Source organism: Lissotriton vulgaris, chromosome 3_1, assembly GCF_964263255.1.
Source record: "Lissotriton vulgaris chromosome 3_1, aLisVul1.2, whole genome shotgun sequence".
Lineage (NCBI taxonomy): Eukaryota > Metazoa > Chordata > Amphibia > Caudata > Salamandridae > Lissotriton > Lissotriton vulgaris.
The window spans coordinates 337,747,957-337,765,208 of record NC_141689.1 but is presented as its reverse complement, the minus strand read 5'-3'; the positions used below and the strand labels follow the sequence as shown (position 1 = coordinate 337,765,208).

The 17,252-nt window shown below is 47.1% G+C and overlaps 1 protein-coding gene across 1 annotated transcript in view; it reads left to right on the top strand.

Annotated features, from left to right (window-relative positions):
* CPLANE1 (ciliogenesis and planar polarity effector complex subunit 1) overlaps positions 1–17,252 on the top strand; it is a 2,360,818-nt gene that overhangs the window by 1,922,967 nt on the left and 420,599 nt on the right. The window contains exon 44 of the mRNA XM_086960545.1: positions 4,451–4,481. Coding sequence (XP_086816671.1) covers positions 4,451–4,481 — 31 coding nt within the window. The remainder of the gene's footprint in view (positions 1–4,450; positions 4,482–17,252) is intronic.

Here is a 17,252-nt window from a genome sequence, read left to right as displayed (position 1 = left end):
GATCGTTCCTGTCAAGTTAAATCCTAATTTCTTAGCAATAGCAATATATACAATTTGCCGCCATGAATCTTTATATCAGTATACCAAACTTAAATCCTGACAGTACCTGATCAAAATAAAATATTTTTTGTAATATCAGAACTATGTTACTAACAATGGGCATCTCTATAGCGTCCTAGTAAGGTCTTAGTTAGAGGTGAGTATTTAATTAAAAACGCGTCACTACATAATGATAGGCGCTACGTTGAGGCATACAAGTCGTCTGCTCCTCGCCATCGTCAAAAAGTTAAGTTGACTGGTAAAGTGCTTGCAAGAATAAAGGAGGGTTAGGTTAGGAAACAGAGAGCAAAGTAATAGAATCTATATATTTACTATTTACATCCTATACATTAGAATAGCTCTTAATAAGTTTACACAATATTAGTCCAGTCATCGAGTTATTATACAACAACAAGAGATTCATATAATTATACAAACGAACATTAATTCTATAAAACAATACACAGGTAACAGTTCATTATAACTAACATTACAAATCAATACGTACTAGCCAGTGACTGGAATGGAACCATGAGTGGAACCAGATGTCGTCGTCGCGGTCAGGTGAAGAGTGGACGCTTGTCTCTGCAGCCACGTGGACCAGGTGGTGTCTTCGACGACCAGGATGGAGGCACGAGTTGTCCAGTCTAGAGCAACCAGACCAGCAGGTTGGATTTCAAGGTTTGTCGTCTAGGAAGTCACTAGCCAGCCGGCAAGTGACCAGACAATGCGCCGAGCAGCAAACAGGCAGAAGGGCCCCACGCAGATCTCGTGGATGCTGGAGGGCTGGTCTTCGGTGCAGGAGCTGCTTGGGGTCGGGGCTTCCCAGTCCCCAAAGCACTTGGACGAGGTTACCTCAGAAGTCGTGCTGGAGCGAAGTGCTGCTTCTTTCAAGATGGCCGGTCCCACGTGTCTCGTCGCACCCACAGATCTCAGCTGTGCTGCAGATGTAGGTAGAGGTCGGAGAGGTCTGGGAATCTGGGTCTCGTCGGGCTCTGAAGTCTGGATCCTCGAGGGAAGACGACAAAGGGAAGCCCCTGGACGCTGATGGTGCCTGCTTGTGCAGTATGGACACTCCTTGCGCACAAGGGAGATTTCTTCAGTCTTCTGTTCAGGTAGTCGAAGTCCAGAGTTTCTTGTAGAGTTTCAGTTCAGGATTAATCTAACTCGGAATGGGACCAGCTCCTACCTTTATCCTGCTAAAGGGGGCTGTACTATCACTAGGTCCCTCCTATGGATGGGACCAGGAAGGGGGGTGGTTACACCCCCTATCCTTTGTCCGGTCTTGCGCCAGAGCTGGGGCTGGAGAGCCCCAGGAACTGGTTTAGACTAGTGTATGCACAGGGACGCCTTGTGTGCCCAGGCATGTCTCATTCCTTTCAGCCCTGTCTTACCCAATACACAAAATCCTGTCTGGGCTGGTGCTAGCACCTCCCAAGGCAGGAAACTCTTTGTCCAAGCCTCCCTCGCTGGAAGGACTCCCAGCAGCAGGAGGTCCGACTTGTGTCTGTGGTGGCAGCATCCATTTTGTGATACTGAGGCTCGAGTTAACTTTAACCGGGGTTCACAGTTGCATACATGTCGTGTCCCTCTAGAAGGGTGGAATGCTACCCCCGTCGCCAGAATTGGCGAGGGGGTAGTATTCCAATTCGTATGACACCTTACTCGACATGTTTTGATAATGCTATACCAAAGTTAGCATTTAACCGCGAGGATTATAATGCACTTAAGAGTATATGGTATAGCGTTATCATGGAACAGCTATTAGGACATGGTTCCGCAAGCTGCAAACGGGCTCAGCTCATGCCAGAGCACCATCTCACATAATTCCAAGCACTCTGCCTTCAGGATTGATAAGGCCTGCCATAGGAGTGACTTATAGGAATATATGTGTCCATTTTAGGTTTAGGAATAGGTAACTATATCTAAAGCAAAGGGTGATTACACCACCTTGCCCCAGCTGTCGTGCAGCCAGTTGTGTCGGTTTAGATGGCAAGCCAGGGGTGGCATAATACATGCTTCAGCCCCTGGTAGGCCTTGGGTACACCTATGCCCTGGGTACCTATAGTACACTGTACAGGGACTGATAAGGTGGCCCAGTACCAATTGGTTATGTACCTAGAGTACATGGAATCCATTTTACAGAGAGAGCAGTGGGCCTGGGGTCCTGAATAGCAGGGCCCCAGGTCAACTAAGTCGAAAAACCAGCAAAACACCAGGCAAAAAGTTGGGGGCAACCATAGTCAGATATCCACCTTCCTACAGTTACCCCAGTGGGTGGATGAGCAATCCTTGGTGATTTGCATCTGCACTTCTTGGCATGAATACCGCTCCCGTCCTGACACGATGATTGCCGCTTGACAACATCCAGGTCTGCTTCTGCAGCGGGACTCTCTCGCGACTAAGGCAAGCTGCTATACAGAGAACCACAAAGTTTTACCTTCATTGAGAGAGCCCACACGCGGGTAGATTTAGCTTCAAGATTTATTCAAGCCTGCAGAGCAAGTCCATGGTTATGCACATTCCTTAAGAGTAGCCAGACGCGTTTCGGGCCCCCGCCCTTAATCATCAGCTTTTTGAACATCGGAGATGCAAGAAGTTACTGGTTCACCTTCAGTTGTTTAAATCCCCTCCCTGATTGGCGTGGCCTCCTGGGACTTGCACTGCACAAAACTGTTACTCCTGTGAGCCCTCTTGCAAAGCCAAAACATAAATACATCAATGTTACCCCAGTGGGTGGATGAGCAATCCTTGGTGATTTGCATCTGCACTTGTTGGTATGAATACCGCTCCCGTCCTGACACTGGGGTAACATTGATGAATTTATTTTTTAGCTTCCTAGTAAAATTTGGAGCATGTTTTCGGGCTGAACCTTGAATCTAGAGAGAGAACCATTCTGCCCGAAAAGATACAAAGGTAGGAAACTTGAAAAAACAAAGGTCCCAAATTCCCTGGCCAAGGTGATATCTACCAGAAACAAGCATTGGCTTAGCCAATAGGTCTCGCCTTTGGGACCTTATAAGTTTTTAGCCATGCAACAGTTGATGTTGTTGCACCAAAGCGGGGTTGGATTGGGATTGAAAATCGGCCCGGGCACGCAAAAAAAAATCTGCCCACATTTGCATAATCACTCCTCAAATCACTGCTATGGCGTAATCATATAAAAAAAACTTTAGGGGTGGGGGAGGTTGAAAATGAATGCACACGTTAGTTTACAGTGGTGAAACAAGTTAGGCCACTTCTCCTCAGGCCCCCTGCCCCCACTCAGTATGTGCACACATTAGTCGGCCGGCCAGCGAGACAAAGGGAGTGACACCTCTTGTCTGTTACTAAACGGAGGAAATGAGCGCCCATTTGCCTCAAGAAAGGCCACTCAGACACCTACTGGGCCGCTGGCTGTATTCGAACAATGGAGACAGCGCCCAAATGGCCACCCCAGACTTCTAAAAAAAAAAGAGGCCCACAGCTGCACTCTGACTCCGGCCCCTCGGGCATTGCCCGAATGCCCACGTTACCAATCCAACGCTGCACCAAAGATACTGTGCTGGATAACTCAATATTTATAAAGTCCCAAAGGCGAGACCTATTGGCTATGCCAATGCTTGTTTAGGACTTGTGCCCTGCTCATTGTCCATCCTTCCATACATCTACCTATATCCATCGACACACTGTGCTCATCCATCCAGTCACACCTTCTCCGTCCGTCCACACATACTTCCTGCACACTTGTTTGCCTGTCGCTGTCCAGCCCCCCCTCCTCCCTCTCCTCCCCTCTCCTCTCCCTCTCCTCCCCTCTCCTCTCCTCCCCTTCCCTTCCCTCTCTTCCTCGTCCACTATAGGCACGCGGAGCTTGCATTGCTGACGCTGGTCTGTGTGATTGGAGGAAGCTGGCACTGCATCTGCCAGTGCTGTACACGGTGCCCGCGTGCACTGCTGCTGCACGTGTTGTCTCTTGTGTTTGTGATGCAAGCGTGCACTGCTACTTCCTGTATTGAATAAAAAAAAACTGACGCAGTCTTGTTGCTATCAAGCAAAACGACGTCATTAAAGATGCAAACGTCTTTAAATATTCATCTGTACTTTTGCAGGCCTCGAGTGGTGTTGCCATGTAACTTTAAGTTCTGGGACGTGCAGTTCTCCAGAGCTACCTGGCAGGCTTCCCTGGTGCCCAGGGAGAATGTAAATGAACCTCAGTAGACTGCACCCGAGCCCTTTCTCTCCCCTGCTGCTTGTGACGGTTGCATGTGTATCTATTCAGAGCAGGACCGGTGCCCAGAGGGAGTCTTAGTACGCATTCCCAGTTGTGTGTTGTGAAGTGTGGATGCCTTACTTTGGTCACAGTCAGGAGGAGAGATAGATGTTCGCCGCAAATCCATTGACTCGAGACTCAAGAAGCCCTTTTCTGTTTCAGACTTGCCCAGAGTGGAGGAAGTGCGCGAGAGGTGAGTGATTTGCAAAATCTAAATAATGTAATAATTATAATGTAATGTAAAATGCGTTGCTGATGGAACAGAGAATTGTTTGTTCTTGGATTTCACGATTTGTAAGTCTGTCTCTTAGAAGCTCTTTTTTATTTACTTATGGACGCGCACTCAAAATGAAATATGCATCATAATTTGGCAGGTCGTAGGAGCATGTCACTATCTCTATCCGTGAGTTAATCTTTTCTGTGCTAATTGCAGGCACACACTGCCTTGAGTTACGGGAAGTAATTACTCATAATGTAAAATCCGCATGCACAGATGCACGGGTCACAAAATAGAACTTTTGACGGGCTACAATCCGTGCTACAGCTGCTGAGTAGAGAACTTTGTAATGTTTTTTCCACAGAAGAAGAACTCTTGCACCGCTTTAAAAAGGCAATTCTTGTAAGCGTAGGGACAATACCAAATACCACATTTTCAATACCAAATGAGACACGCTTTGGCAAAGTATAGACATATCAGATAATATATTATTTTCTAAAAAAGAGTAACTTCTTCATAAACGTGACTAGTGCATTAGTTGCAAAAGACTCTACAATGCAATGGCCCTGACTGATAGCCGTAGATACTCTGTCTGCCTCTTTCTCAATAAGTGATGCTCTGTTGTATTGTGTTGTCCACCACCAAGAAGGTGAGACTCTTTTTATTTCACCTACTCTTTCCTCAGGCATGTGCATTTTCTGCTGAGATGTGGTATGGTTACGGCTTAATTCATTCTAACACTCATTAAGGTAATTAGGCATGTGGTCTCAGAATAGTGCATAAATGTAAAAAAAAAAAAATGTAATGTAATAGTACTTGTATAGCGCACGAATCACCATGAGGCATCTCGGCGCTTGTACGAATACCGCTGAGGAACCCTTCCTGGCCTTTCCCTGTGAAGTGCCCACTCCTGGGCACCCCCAAGGTGAAGCCAGGCATCCTAGCGCTGTTGGGGCCGTTGTGGAGATTAAGCAAGCTATTGCCCAGAGTTGCAGAGTGGGGCCCATGGTAAGAATAGGCACGAGGCGAGAATTATCAGGTCCGGGGAAATTGAGCCCAATGGCTGTCGACCACTGGATTCCAAAGTAATTAGAGTTGGGACTGCTGGATCCTAACCCACAACAAACTCTTTTCCTTCAGTGATAGTTTGCCAATGGATGTTGTCAGCATTCTTTCCACTTGCTTACATTTTTAAGTAAGACGTTTATTACCCCCACCCTCATTCTGACAATTAAGTAATCAACATTTCCAAAGTGGGGGCTAGTTAATTTTTCATAACAACTTTTATTGGGTTATGTTTTTTAAAGCTCTTTGACATGACTATCCATAAAAATCTTTCCCACAAAAACCTCAGTGCTAATTTCACTAAAGAAACTGTGCAGGTCGGTATGATTCCAGAAATCTGAAGGACAGCTGTGTGATTATTAGGTCTCGCTGAGTGAACGTGCATGCGTTCGCAGCGAGACTTAAGTAAGGGCTCTCAAAAATGCACCCAAAGGCGGATTACTTAAAGTACATGGGCGCCGGGCGCGTGCACATCGCACACCATTTGGCAGCCTGTGAGCCTCGGCATCAGACTTCAAAGGAACGCTCCTCCGCCCCTGCCACGCAATGCCGAGAGCTTGTTGTTTTGAACTTTTTATTGACTCGCCCAACCTCGGATCCCAACTGTTTCCCTGTGTTGTCTTCAACTCGCTCCCCCTATCAACTCCTCCACTGCCATCATGGTCCTCAAAGCTCAGCAGTTGCCACTTGCAACTAGGCTGCGCACTATTTTTATTAAAAACATGCTTTCACTCCAAATTGTGCCTGCTGTACTGTCCCTCACCTTTTAGCAAATTAAGGTGTTATGTGGGGCTGTTAGGGCAGGACGATGGTAGGTGGTATTGCAAGTTATTTCCCCCTTCACCCGCTCTCAACCCATTGTAACCTCCTTCAGCGCTGTGCACCCCTTCACACACTCGCACATAGCTGACCATCGCTGCGTGCTCTGTTCAGAGAGGCCAGGTATTGGGTGGGCGAACATCAGCCATGTGATGTGACTACAGGCCAGGTAATGTCCCCCAAGTGACTTGTGTTCCCACTATCTTTCCGCAGCGTTCGCCTGTTTAGTCCCCCCATGCACCCAAATGGGCTGTATCATAACTCATAATTTGGCCTCTTTTTTTAATTTTATTATTTTATAGCCAACCCTGCCGCAAACTATAGCCCAAGCCATCGTTGCTGCCTATTTATCTTATGCATCTAACAACCATTGACAAAGCCAATAGACCCGACTTATTGTCAGTATGCTGCTACTCGTTGTGTAATATATCTGGATGCAATGACAGAAACAGCCAAAATAGAAGTGGGGCAGCACACTAACCTAAGCACATTTTTTTTTTTTTTTGCACGTTATTTAAGCCACTCCGTTTATTACATTACCCATGCTGCTGGCGTTATCCTTTCAATCCACTTTTTGCTGCTGTACTGTCCCTCACATTTTAGCAAATTAAGGCGTTATGCTGGGCTGTTAGGGCAGGACGATGGTAGGTGGTATTGAAAGTTATTTCACCCTTCACCCCCTCTCAAACCATTGTAACCTTCAGCGCTGTGCACCCCGTCACATACTCGCACATAGCTGACCATCGCTGCGTGGTCTCTTCAGAGAGGCCAGGTATTGGATGGGCATACATTAGCCGTGTGATGTGACTACAGGCCAGGCAATGTCCCCCAAGTGACTTGTATTCCCACTATCTTTCCACAGCTTTCGCCTGTTTAGTCCCCCCTGCATCCAAATGTACTGCATTATACCGCATAATTTGTCCTCTTTTCTTTTTTTTATACCCAACCCTGCCGCATACTATAGCCCAAGCCATTGTTGCTGCTTATTTATCTTATGCAACTAACAACAATTGACAAAGCCAATAGACCCGACTTATTGTCAGTATGCTGCTACTCGTTGTATCATATATCTGGATGCAATGACGACTGCAACAGCCAAAATACCAGTGGGGCAGCACACTAAGCTAAGCACATTTTTTTGGCACGTTATTTAGGCCACTCCCTTTATTACATTACCCACGCTGCTGGCGTTATCCTTTTAATCCACTTTTTGCTGCTGTACTGCCCCTCACATTTTAGCAAATTAAGGCGTTATGTGGGGCTGTTAGGGCAAGACGATGGTAGGTGGTATTGCAAGTTATTTCACCCTTCACCCCCTCTCAACTCATTGTAACCTCCTTCAGCTCTGTGCACCCCTTCACACACTCGCACATAGCTGACCATCGCTGCGTGCTCTCTTCAAAGAGGCCAGGTATTGGATGGGCGTGTCTCCTGTTAAGGGGCATCATTCATTCCGGTTACCTTACACAAGATCACATTCATTTTTATTGTCCCCGGAATATTAGCCTATTCGTCCAGAACTATAGGATGTCGAGCGACTCCGTGACTCAAACCCGATTCCCAGTTCTTAAGTCAGCAGGTCTGGCCATTACACCGCATCCTGGGGTAAGGGGAGAGGGGCAGGCAATGCCACAGGGAGGCTCAGCTCGTCATGGGCTCGAGGTGCCAACAGGACCTCGGGCTGAGCCAGAGACAGGTATCTCCCCTCTTCCCCCCTCCCCTCCAGTATTCAGGGAGCTAAGCCGAGCCTGCCAGGACCTCTCTACAGGCCTCTGCTCTGCTGATGTGGACGGCAATAAACGAAGAGTGTACTGTAAGGTGATTCCACGAGTCCTCGCTTCCTTCCTGATGTCTCTGCGAACAAGGCGTCTCTTCTCCGTACATCTATCTCCCGTAGCGTCTCACTCTGCACACAGCTGCTTTCTCCTAGCGCTGCATGCTTCTAGCTCACTAAAGCCTCACTGAAGCTTGATGATGAGTTCAAGTGCAGTGGAAGACCTTTTACAATAGGTGACTAGTTATCTTTCATTTGTTTATTGGTGCATTCGGAACTTAAACAGATACTGCTAATAAGGTGAAATCTTTGCCCAGATGGTGTTACCGTGAGTAAAAAAGACAAAATAGTTAAGTAATATAACAAAATGTGTTGCATTATGCCGCATAATTTGCCTTTTCTTCCCATATAATTTAGCTGCATAGTTTGGTCCATCACTGCCACATAATCCCAGTGGTCCTAGATACAATGTTCTAGTTAGACCACTATTTCTATGTCAGGAGAGTTTAAAAGCTCAGAAATACACATGTGCATACTTTTGTAATCGTCTAGCGTAGGGGCGGCATGTCGAGGTCTCGCACATGACCTATTTTACATCTATTTTCTCACATTTCTGTAGTTTTGTAAATACAGTTGGGTAATTTAGGTGGCTCCTGGACATGTCACAGCAGCTTCTTTTGGCGTCTCCGGTATAATCACCCTTGGATCTCTAGAGACTAAGTCTTTAGTCTCGGGGGGGGGGGGGGAGCTAGCCGGCGAAGATGATGGCTGCTTAACCCGTCAGCTCCTCCGCTAATAAAACAATGCTTCAAGTTGTCGGCACTGTATTGGTGCCTAAGCGGTATCCAAACACGTCGGAACGCTGTGGGACCCAGACCTGTGCCCATCGACTGCGGCTGATGAGCGGAGCTGACGCTGTGCACTGGACCGCGTTCTTGATCGTGGTCGGCAACTACGCTGCAGTGTTGGCCTTCTCGGGGAAGTACCGCGAAAGTTGCAGCCAGCGCCTGCCGGGGACCTGAGTTATTTGCCCGGTCCTGCTTGGAGAGTGAACTCGCCCCCACAGGTAGGAGGCGGCAGACTGTAGGCGCGCAGCGGCCGCACTCCCTACACCTAGAGTCCTAGCGCGGGGTGACCATCTAATCGAGGCCCCGGCTTCAATTGGGCCCGCGGAACACTCACCATAAGCGAAGGGAGATATTGGAGCCCCCCCATACCTCGCTCTGCTGCAGCAATAATTAAGGACTGCAAGACACCTGGCACCCAAGCCTGGGGGGCACAGACACCACTAACGCACGGCGCAAAAGCACAGAGCGAATCACGGGGGCAGAAGAGACCTTGCAGGCCACACACTCCGGAACCCCGTACAGCTGAAGGTGAACACCTAGTTCTGCGGGGCGCTCGGTGCCTGAGCCTGAGGGCACTTGCGACACCAGGCAGCAGCGAAGGAGTGCAGTGATTGCAGTTTGGCGCAGGAGCACCTAGATGTAGTACAGCTTGGAACCCAACAATACATTGCGAACCAATTTCCGGTCTCTGGGCCCTAAGTGGCGTAGACCTGCGCAACCTTGTGTTGTTCCTTGGGGCGACTTGAGAATGAGGAGGCCTGCTTGTTCAGAACCTTGCGGTCTCGTCCCATACCAGTGTGCAAGCTGAGCCTCAAGAGGTACAGCTTACTAGGGCCCACTGCGCTGGGCGGCTATAAGAACTTTTGGCGCGAAATAACGGTCGCTGCTGCGACAAATACATAACATCAGCTGGGGCTGCTTATAATATTATCCTGTCCACTAAGCTAACATTGCGGACTGGACATACTCCTGAGACGCGTGCTCGGTGGATTGAGGGCATGGCGACCACGAGGTAGGAGGCCACGCAGTACCAAACCGCGACAGCCGAAGCTGCCTATGGTGAGTGTAGGAAGGTGGATATCTGACTATGGTTGCCCCCAACTTTTTGCCTAGTGTTTTGCTGGTTTTCGACTTAGTTGGCCTGGGATCCTGCTATTCAGGACCCCAGGCTTCCTGCTCTCTCTGTTAAAATGGACTCCATGTACCTTGTCATACGAATTGGAATACTACCCCCTCGCCAATTCTGTATCTAACGGTGAACCCCGGTTAAAGTTAACTCGAGCCTCAGCATCACAAAATGGATGCTGCCACAACAGACACAAGTCTGACCTCCTGCTGCTGGGAGTCCTTCCAGCGAGGGAGGGTTGGACAAAGGGTTTCCTGCCTTGGGAGGTGCTAGCACCACCCCAGACAGGATTTGGTGTATTGGGTACGGCTGGGCTGAAAGGAATGAGACATGCCTGGGGCACACAAGGTGCCCTGTGCATACACCGGTTCAAGCCAGTTGCTGGGGCACTCCAGCCCCAGTTCTGGCGCGACACAGGACAAAGGATAGGGGGTGTAACCACCCCCCTTCCTGGTCCCACTGAGGAAATATAAATTTTTGGTCAAGTTATGTTCCCTATCGTGTACCCCACCGTCTCCATGTTCGAGCTTAAAGTGCATGTAACTTCCCTCCTGTGCCAGCTATGAAGACGCAAATACATTTGCGTCCAACGTTAACATGTCCTCTTTCAGACCCACCCAAAATGGGTTGAATAGTCCGTTCCTAAGTATGCCATGTCAACGTCTTTTTGTGGTGTACTTTACACGTTTTTCAGCTCTGGCGAAGCAGGCCCTGAATTCTGCCATCGAGCCTTTTTCTGTTTTCTGACTCTGAAAGCCTCAGCCCAGGCTGTCTCTGTACCCGTGACCTCTGCCTTACTCCCTGCGCGGCTCACCGTGTTTAGCTCAGCCTGCTGCCTGCCAAGACTGAATTCAACCTTTGAGTTATCTGTTTCCCTCTCCGAAAATGCATTCCTGCCTACTAGTTTAAGTAAACATGCCCCCAGCTGCAGAGCGAAGGGCCTGGCCTTACTGTCTCCGTGCAAGTGATTCATAGCCTCTGTTACCATGGAAGGCCCATGCCCCCCTCGCATCTCATGCAGACACTTAGACGCTTATACACGCACTCACAGTCAGTATAGAATAGCTTCTGCCCCAGAGACCTTTCCGCCCAGATAGTATGGTTCCCAAACATCAGATATCAGATATGATAGAGGTACGAGTTGATCTGACATGCCAGACTTCTGTCTCTTTCCGCCATTGTAAATGTCAAGTCCCCTGCACCCTCCAGTTTCACGTCAATCACACGTCATGCAGCTGCGCGCGCATCCAGGCCTCAGATTTCTGCTGACATTGCAAGATTCTGCTTTTTGTTACCACCCACTTATGACACCTACTTATGACGTTTCTAGCACACACCTCTATGTTCACGCCTAGTTCACGCCTTCTAATTACGTATTATTACCACGTGTGTGTTTTATCTTGTTTCTCTCAGCTGTTACGCCTACTATATTGGTTTCTATAATGTAACTCAAGTATATAAGCTATGTATTGTCAATAAAATATTGCTCTATCCCTTCCTGCACCCCAGTGGTGGCAGGAACAAGATATCCGGTCATGACCATTCCTTTTTAAGGAATAAAACCCCTAAGAACTCTAACACCACGGACTCTGCCTTTTTCTTTCCGATTGAGTTATTATTGATTAAGTACTTACCTGCATAGAAATTAGGACGGTAAATCAAATATTTACCACATTATTCTGGCGCCCGAATAGGGACCCCTCCCCCACCTCACGCGCCGGTTGGTGCGTTGCAAGCTCTGTCCCCTGCCATCAGTTAGACGGAAACTACGCGTACTGGCAGGATTTCCTGTATCTCCCTCTGGCCCACGGAGGCGACGAAGACTGCAATCAGCACCCAGACGAGGCGGTGAGGAGCGCGGAGGATCCCGACCAGAGCCTAGCCGAAAGAAGCAAGGTCCGAGGTGTCAAGAGGCCCACCAGTTTTCCGAAGTATCAACGTGGCGAGTCGAGTCGAGTCCGGTCCAGTTCAGTCGAGTTTTCCGAGGCCTTCTGTTGTCCGTGCTTCCCGGTGAGTACCATTGCTGGGACGTATCTAGACGGGTTTGGGTACACAAATTCGGTCTGCACTGTTTTAGACAGTGTATCTGTACTGTTTAGCAGTATATCAGTTTTCCTAGCTCTTGCACTGTTCTCAGCATTGTATCTGTGCTGTTTAGCAGTACATCCAGTAAAGGGGGTAGTCATATATGTTTCAAATGTCTTTTTATGTGTTTAATGTCGTGGTATGAGTGATTGTTTCTAATGTGCATTATTGTGTTCTGGTGTAACTAATTGTGTTCAGAGTCAGAATTCAACAGCCAGGGTTGAGCATTCAGTACTAAGTAGACAAGATGCCGTTTTTTAATAAGCTAAAACAGATTGGAACTAGAAAAGGGATACTAGAGGAAGAAATTCCTATTCCCCCTAGGGACACTCCTGGAAACTTCATGTATCAGAAACATGGCATAGACGCCATATTGTATCTAGATTTATGGGCCGATTATACTAAGCATCTAGACGAAAGACACAGATGGCCTGTTACCGGAACATGGGATGCCGAGTGCATCATGAAGGTAGAAGAAGCATTATGGAAAAAGAAAGCCAGACAATCTCAGAAAGACGCCATAGAATTTTGGCGTAAAGAATCACAAAAACGTGCTGAAAAAGCACTCCGTAGAGAAGACAGACATAGAGAAGAATCAGATAAAGCCCGAGAAAACGAATTAGTTACTGAAGGGATTCGAGTAAAATCAGAACAAGTAGACCGCGCACAAAACAATCTTGTAAATGGTATGTACTTAGTAGCCGAAGGTACGCCTGAGGCCACTTCAGAAATGCCGAAAAATCTGCCACCACCATTGGTTCCAATTAAAGTAAACCACAGGACTACTAAAGACATCTTTCTGAATTCCTATCTAAATGATGTAGCACCCGCTTACACAAATCCACGTGCCCTCGTCCCGCCTACTGACGGTGACGGAGATGGCAACACGCCTCCAGATCGCACCCCGCCATTACCGCAACAAGTTCCCCCTGACCGACAGCCTGTCGTTCCTCCACCTCCACCACTTCCCTCACCTAAGGTTAAGATACCGAATCCGTTTGCGCCCGATCCTACTAAAAGACAAGTTCAAGTACAAATACAGACTCCACAGAGAGATAATGCTCAAGCCTCCGCCTCAGGAGGTGCGACCAGGGGTTACCAGACCCCGCCAGCAACACACAGATTAAACCTTAGGGACATGCAGAGGCCCTTTTCATTCCAATCACCCCGTCTCGACATACTCAAAGAACCGCTTCAAGTTTGCAGATACGATCCAGTACCCGGTAAAGACGATAGGATGTTGATGGCATCGCTACGTTTACGACAAGCTACAGATTACCTAGTTTTATTCTCAGGAATGAAAGAGCACCTAGATAGGATATATCATTTTGTCCGGACTGGGGAAAACCCTGAAAGTATTAAGGAAGCCATGGCACATCAGAAAGTCGACACTCAAGCATATATACTACGTTTTTTCATAAATTGCTTTATAAGAGAACGAGACAGGCCTGAGACAGAACAGGATGAAATGGATGCCCTAACAAAGTGGGGTCAAAATATAGCCGAAGGAAAGCATGATAAACAGAATTGCATAGCCAGTATGTACAGGAAAATAAGAAGTGCAGTAATAGAAGTACACGAGAATGAGAAAGAAGAAGCTTCCTCTGAAGAGGAGGAAGGATCTGGAGAACCAGAAAAGACTACAGACATGATAGCGTATGTAGGTAAAGGAACTTATCTTAGGAAAGGCATTCGTCCAGAAAGCAAGAGAGTCTTCCTCTCTGGCATAACAAAACCGAATTCTCCTGAACATCAGTTTCAAGAGACTGATAAAATGCTTCGAGAACGAATGGGGTACCATGTACTAAATTCTATGGATGAACAAGAACTAGCCCGGTCAGCTGTACTATGGGCTGACAATCCGAACATATACCATGATGACACAGTAGCGCAGACATTCCTGAACCTTTCCCCAGACGAGCAGAAATTAGCAGGTGTATACATGATTCAGCACCTCCTCACGTTATTCAGACATCAACATTCTGACCCAGGTCCCTTACACGATACATTAGAAGCACTACTCATGGATAGATGGAGAGGCCTAAGTACCAAGTTAATTCAAATAATTCTAGAACAACGGCACAGATATAACACGTTCTTAAGTTCCGAATACGTTCCCGCTCCGCCCCCAGAAAGAAAAATGTATCATATGGAGCGTCTGCATGGCATTGAAAGTCAGAATCCCTTACGAGAAGTACACCCAGTCATGGGTACTGATAACACCCTGAAACATGTGTATGTACACACACCTCTGACCAAGTTAGAACTATTGGAAATGAAGAAACTAGTACCGTGTCACGATAAAGACCCTGCAGGTTTTCACAGAGAACTTAAAGACATGTTACTGATGGGAGATTACACATATGAAGATATTATGAAAATGTTAAAGGTACTGCTGCCCACGGGCATCTACGAGAAGCTGAAGGAAAGAGAATGGGAGGTGGGAGATAAAAAGATTGTGTGGACAGAAATAGAGGACGAGGAGAAACTTCGTACCCCTGGGCTAGGCCTTGGGGAGAAAACTAAAGCATTACCAGGTTTAATAGTACAGGTTCTGCCAAGATTACTGACAACTAGAAAGGAAGACTGGGACGCAATTTCGGCCTGTAAACAGAAACACGATGAAGATACTAGTGACTTCTATTCAAGATTCGAGAAATGTTTTATTATCAATAGTGGCCTTAAGCCAAGTAGCGAGTCGTACCCGCATCTTTTTGTATCAAAATTAGTCGAGAATTCCCTGCCACTAGTCAAGAACCGCGTGTACAAAGTTGAAAGTACTTGGCAAGCAAATACGCCATCTCAGATGTTACAGATGTTACAATACCATCAGAACAGAATTAGAGAAGAACAGGATCAGGAACAGAAACGTATGAAAGACACGAAAATGAAAATGTTAGTGGCCCAGTCGGTTCCAGCCGACGGTCAGAGAAAGGGTACGACCCAGACAGGTCACGCCACAGCTCCCGTTAAAGGGACATGCAATTATTGCAAGCAGCCAGGTCACTACGTACATGAATGCCCAGTTCTGAAACATAATATATCCACAGGTAAAACTAAAGAAAGACCGCATCCACCTAGACAAAATCAGGGTCAGCAACAGACTTCACAGAATATACAGCCCATGCAGAATACACAGCCTATGCATGTTTCACCACATGCAGCACAGACAGTAGCGGTACCACAGAGACAGTCACAGTCACAGCCACAGCCCATTGCCGCGACTCAGCAAGTCTCGCAGCAGATGTACCAGTATGCCCAATCTGATTACCCCGATTATCCACGATACACATGAAACAGCCTAGAGAGGGAGGGTGGCTTGCCTCTTATTGAAATTCCTGTAGATCAAGAGGGTCCTTATGTACACAGTCAAGTATTGGGAAAAGACAGAAAGTTTTTAATTGACACAGGGGCAAGTCGCACCACAATCAGCCATGATGAAGTCCCAGGGGCACCCCTCTCAGGCTCACAGAATGTTTCCCTTGGTTTTTCAGGACAGCCTATTGTAAATGAGGTATCGAAACCAGTCCCCCTGGCTGTGGGTCCATTATCACGTGTTACAGACTTGTTACTTACGAAATCTTGTCCAGAAAATCTGTTAGGAATAAAAACATTGAAGGCTCTAGGAGCAGTGATCTGTTGTTCTCCGGAAGGAGTTAGACTTTTCTTGAGAGACTTTAAGGGTCATTATGTATTACGAGAGTTTGATGTCAGATTGAAAAATGTACCGGATCACTTATGGGCGAAAGGCCCAACTGACGTAGGTTGTATGCACATTACACCATACCGTGTTACACTCAAACAAGGTGTTGTTCTACCCAGAATCAGACAATACAAGTTACCACCCGATGCTGTAGTGGCTTTACTGGAAATCATTGAAGAGCTCATTGCCCAAGGAGTGGTCGTAGAGACCGACTCCAATATCTGTAATTCTCCTATCATTCCGATTCTTAAACGTACTGATCCCAATGCACCGCCAGTATATCGGCTGGTGATTGATTTAAGAGAACTGAATAAATGTATTGTTCCACAGTACCCTGTGGTTCCTGACATCTCTTCCCTATTGACTGCTATTGATTCAGAAGCAACGTTCTTTACTGTAATTGACCTCAAGAACGCCTTCTTCAGTGTACCTATTGACCCGGAGAGCCAATATCTCTTCGGATTCAGTTTAAATGGACGAAGTTTCAAATTTTCACGCGCACCTCAAGGATTCACAGAAAGCCCCAGCATCTATAGCCAAGCACTGAAAAGACAACTTGATTGTATCATAATGCCAGTTAACACTGCCTTACTGCAATACGTCGATGATCTGCTGATCACCGCACGAAGTGAGCCCGAATGTGAACAAGCGTCACTGACAGTTTTACATTTTCTGGCCGACAAGGGACACAAGGTGTCTCCTTCGAAGCTACAATTCTGTGTTCAGCAAGTTGTGTACTTGGGTCACTTGCTGTCCAAAGTGGGGAGACAGCTCACTCCCGATCGCATTCAGTTAATTATAAATATGCCACAACCCCAGACACAAAAGGAAGTGCGGGCCTTTATAGGCCTCACCTCGTACTGCAGACAATGGATTCCTCAGTATGCATTTCTAGCTAAACCTCTGATTCAGTTAACAACACAGGAGGCAGCAACTTCGACTGCCCTCCCTTGGACTCAGGAACATACACAGGCTTTTGAGGAATTAAAGAAAGCTTTATGTCAAGCACCAGTTCTAGCGACACCATGTTACAGCAAGCCTTTTACACTTTTTGTTACAGAACGCTAGGTACAGCATTGTCTGTCCTCACTCAAGACCAAGCAGGTTCACATAAGCCTTGCGCTTATTTTTCAAGTACATTGGATTCAGTAGCCCAGGCACTCCCTGCGTGCTTGAAGTCAGTAGCAGCAACAGCACTAGCAATCAGACAGAGCGACTCAATTGTTTTAGGACATCAATTAACAGTACAAGTTCCACATTCTGTAGAGGTTCTTTTAAACAGAACTCAGACTCAGCACTTGACTATAGCACGACTGACAGGTTATGA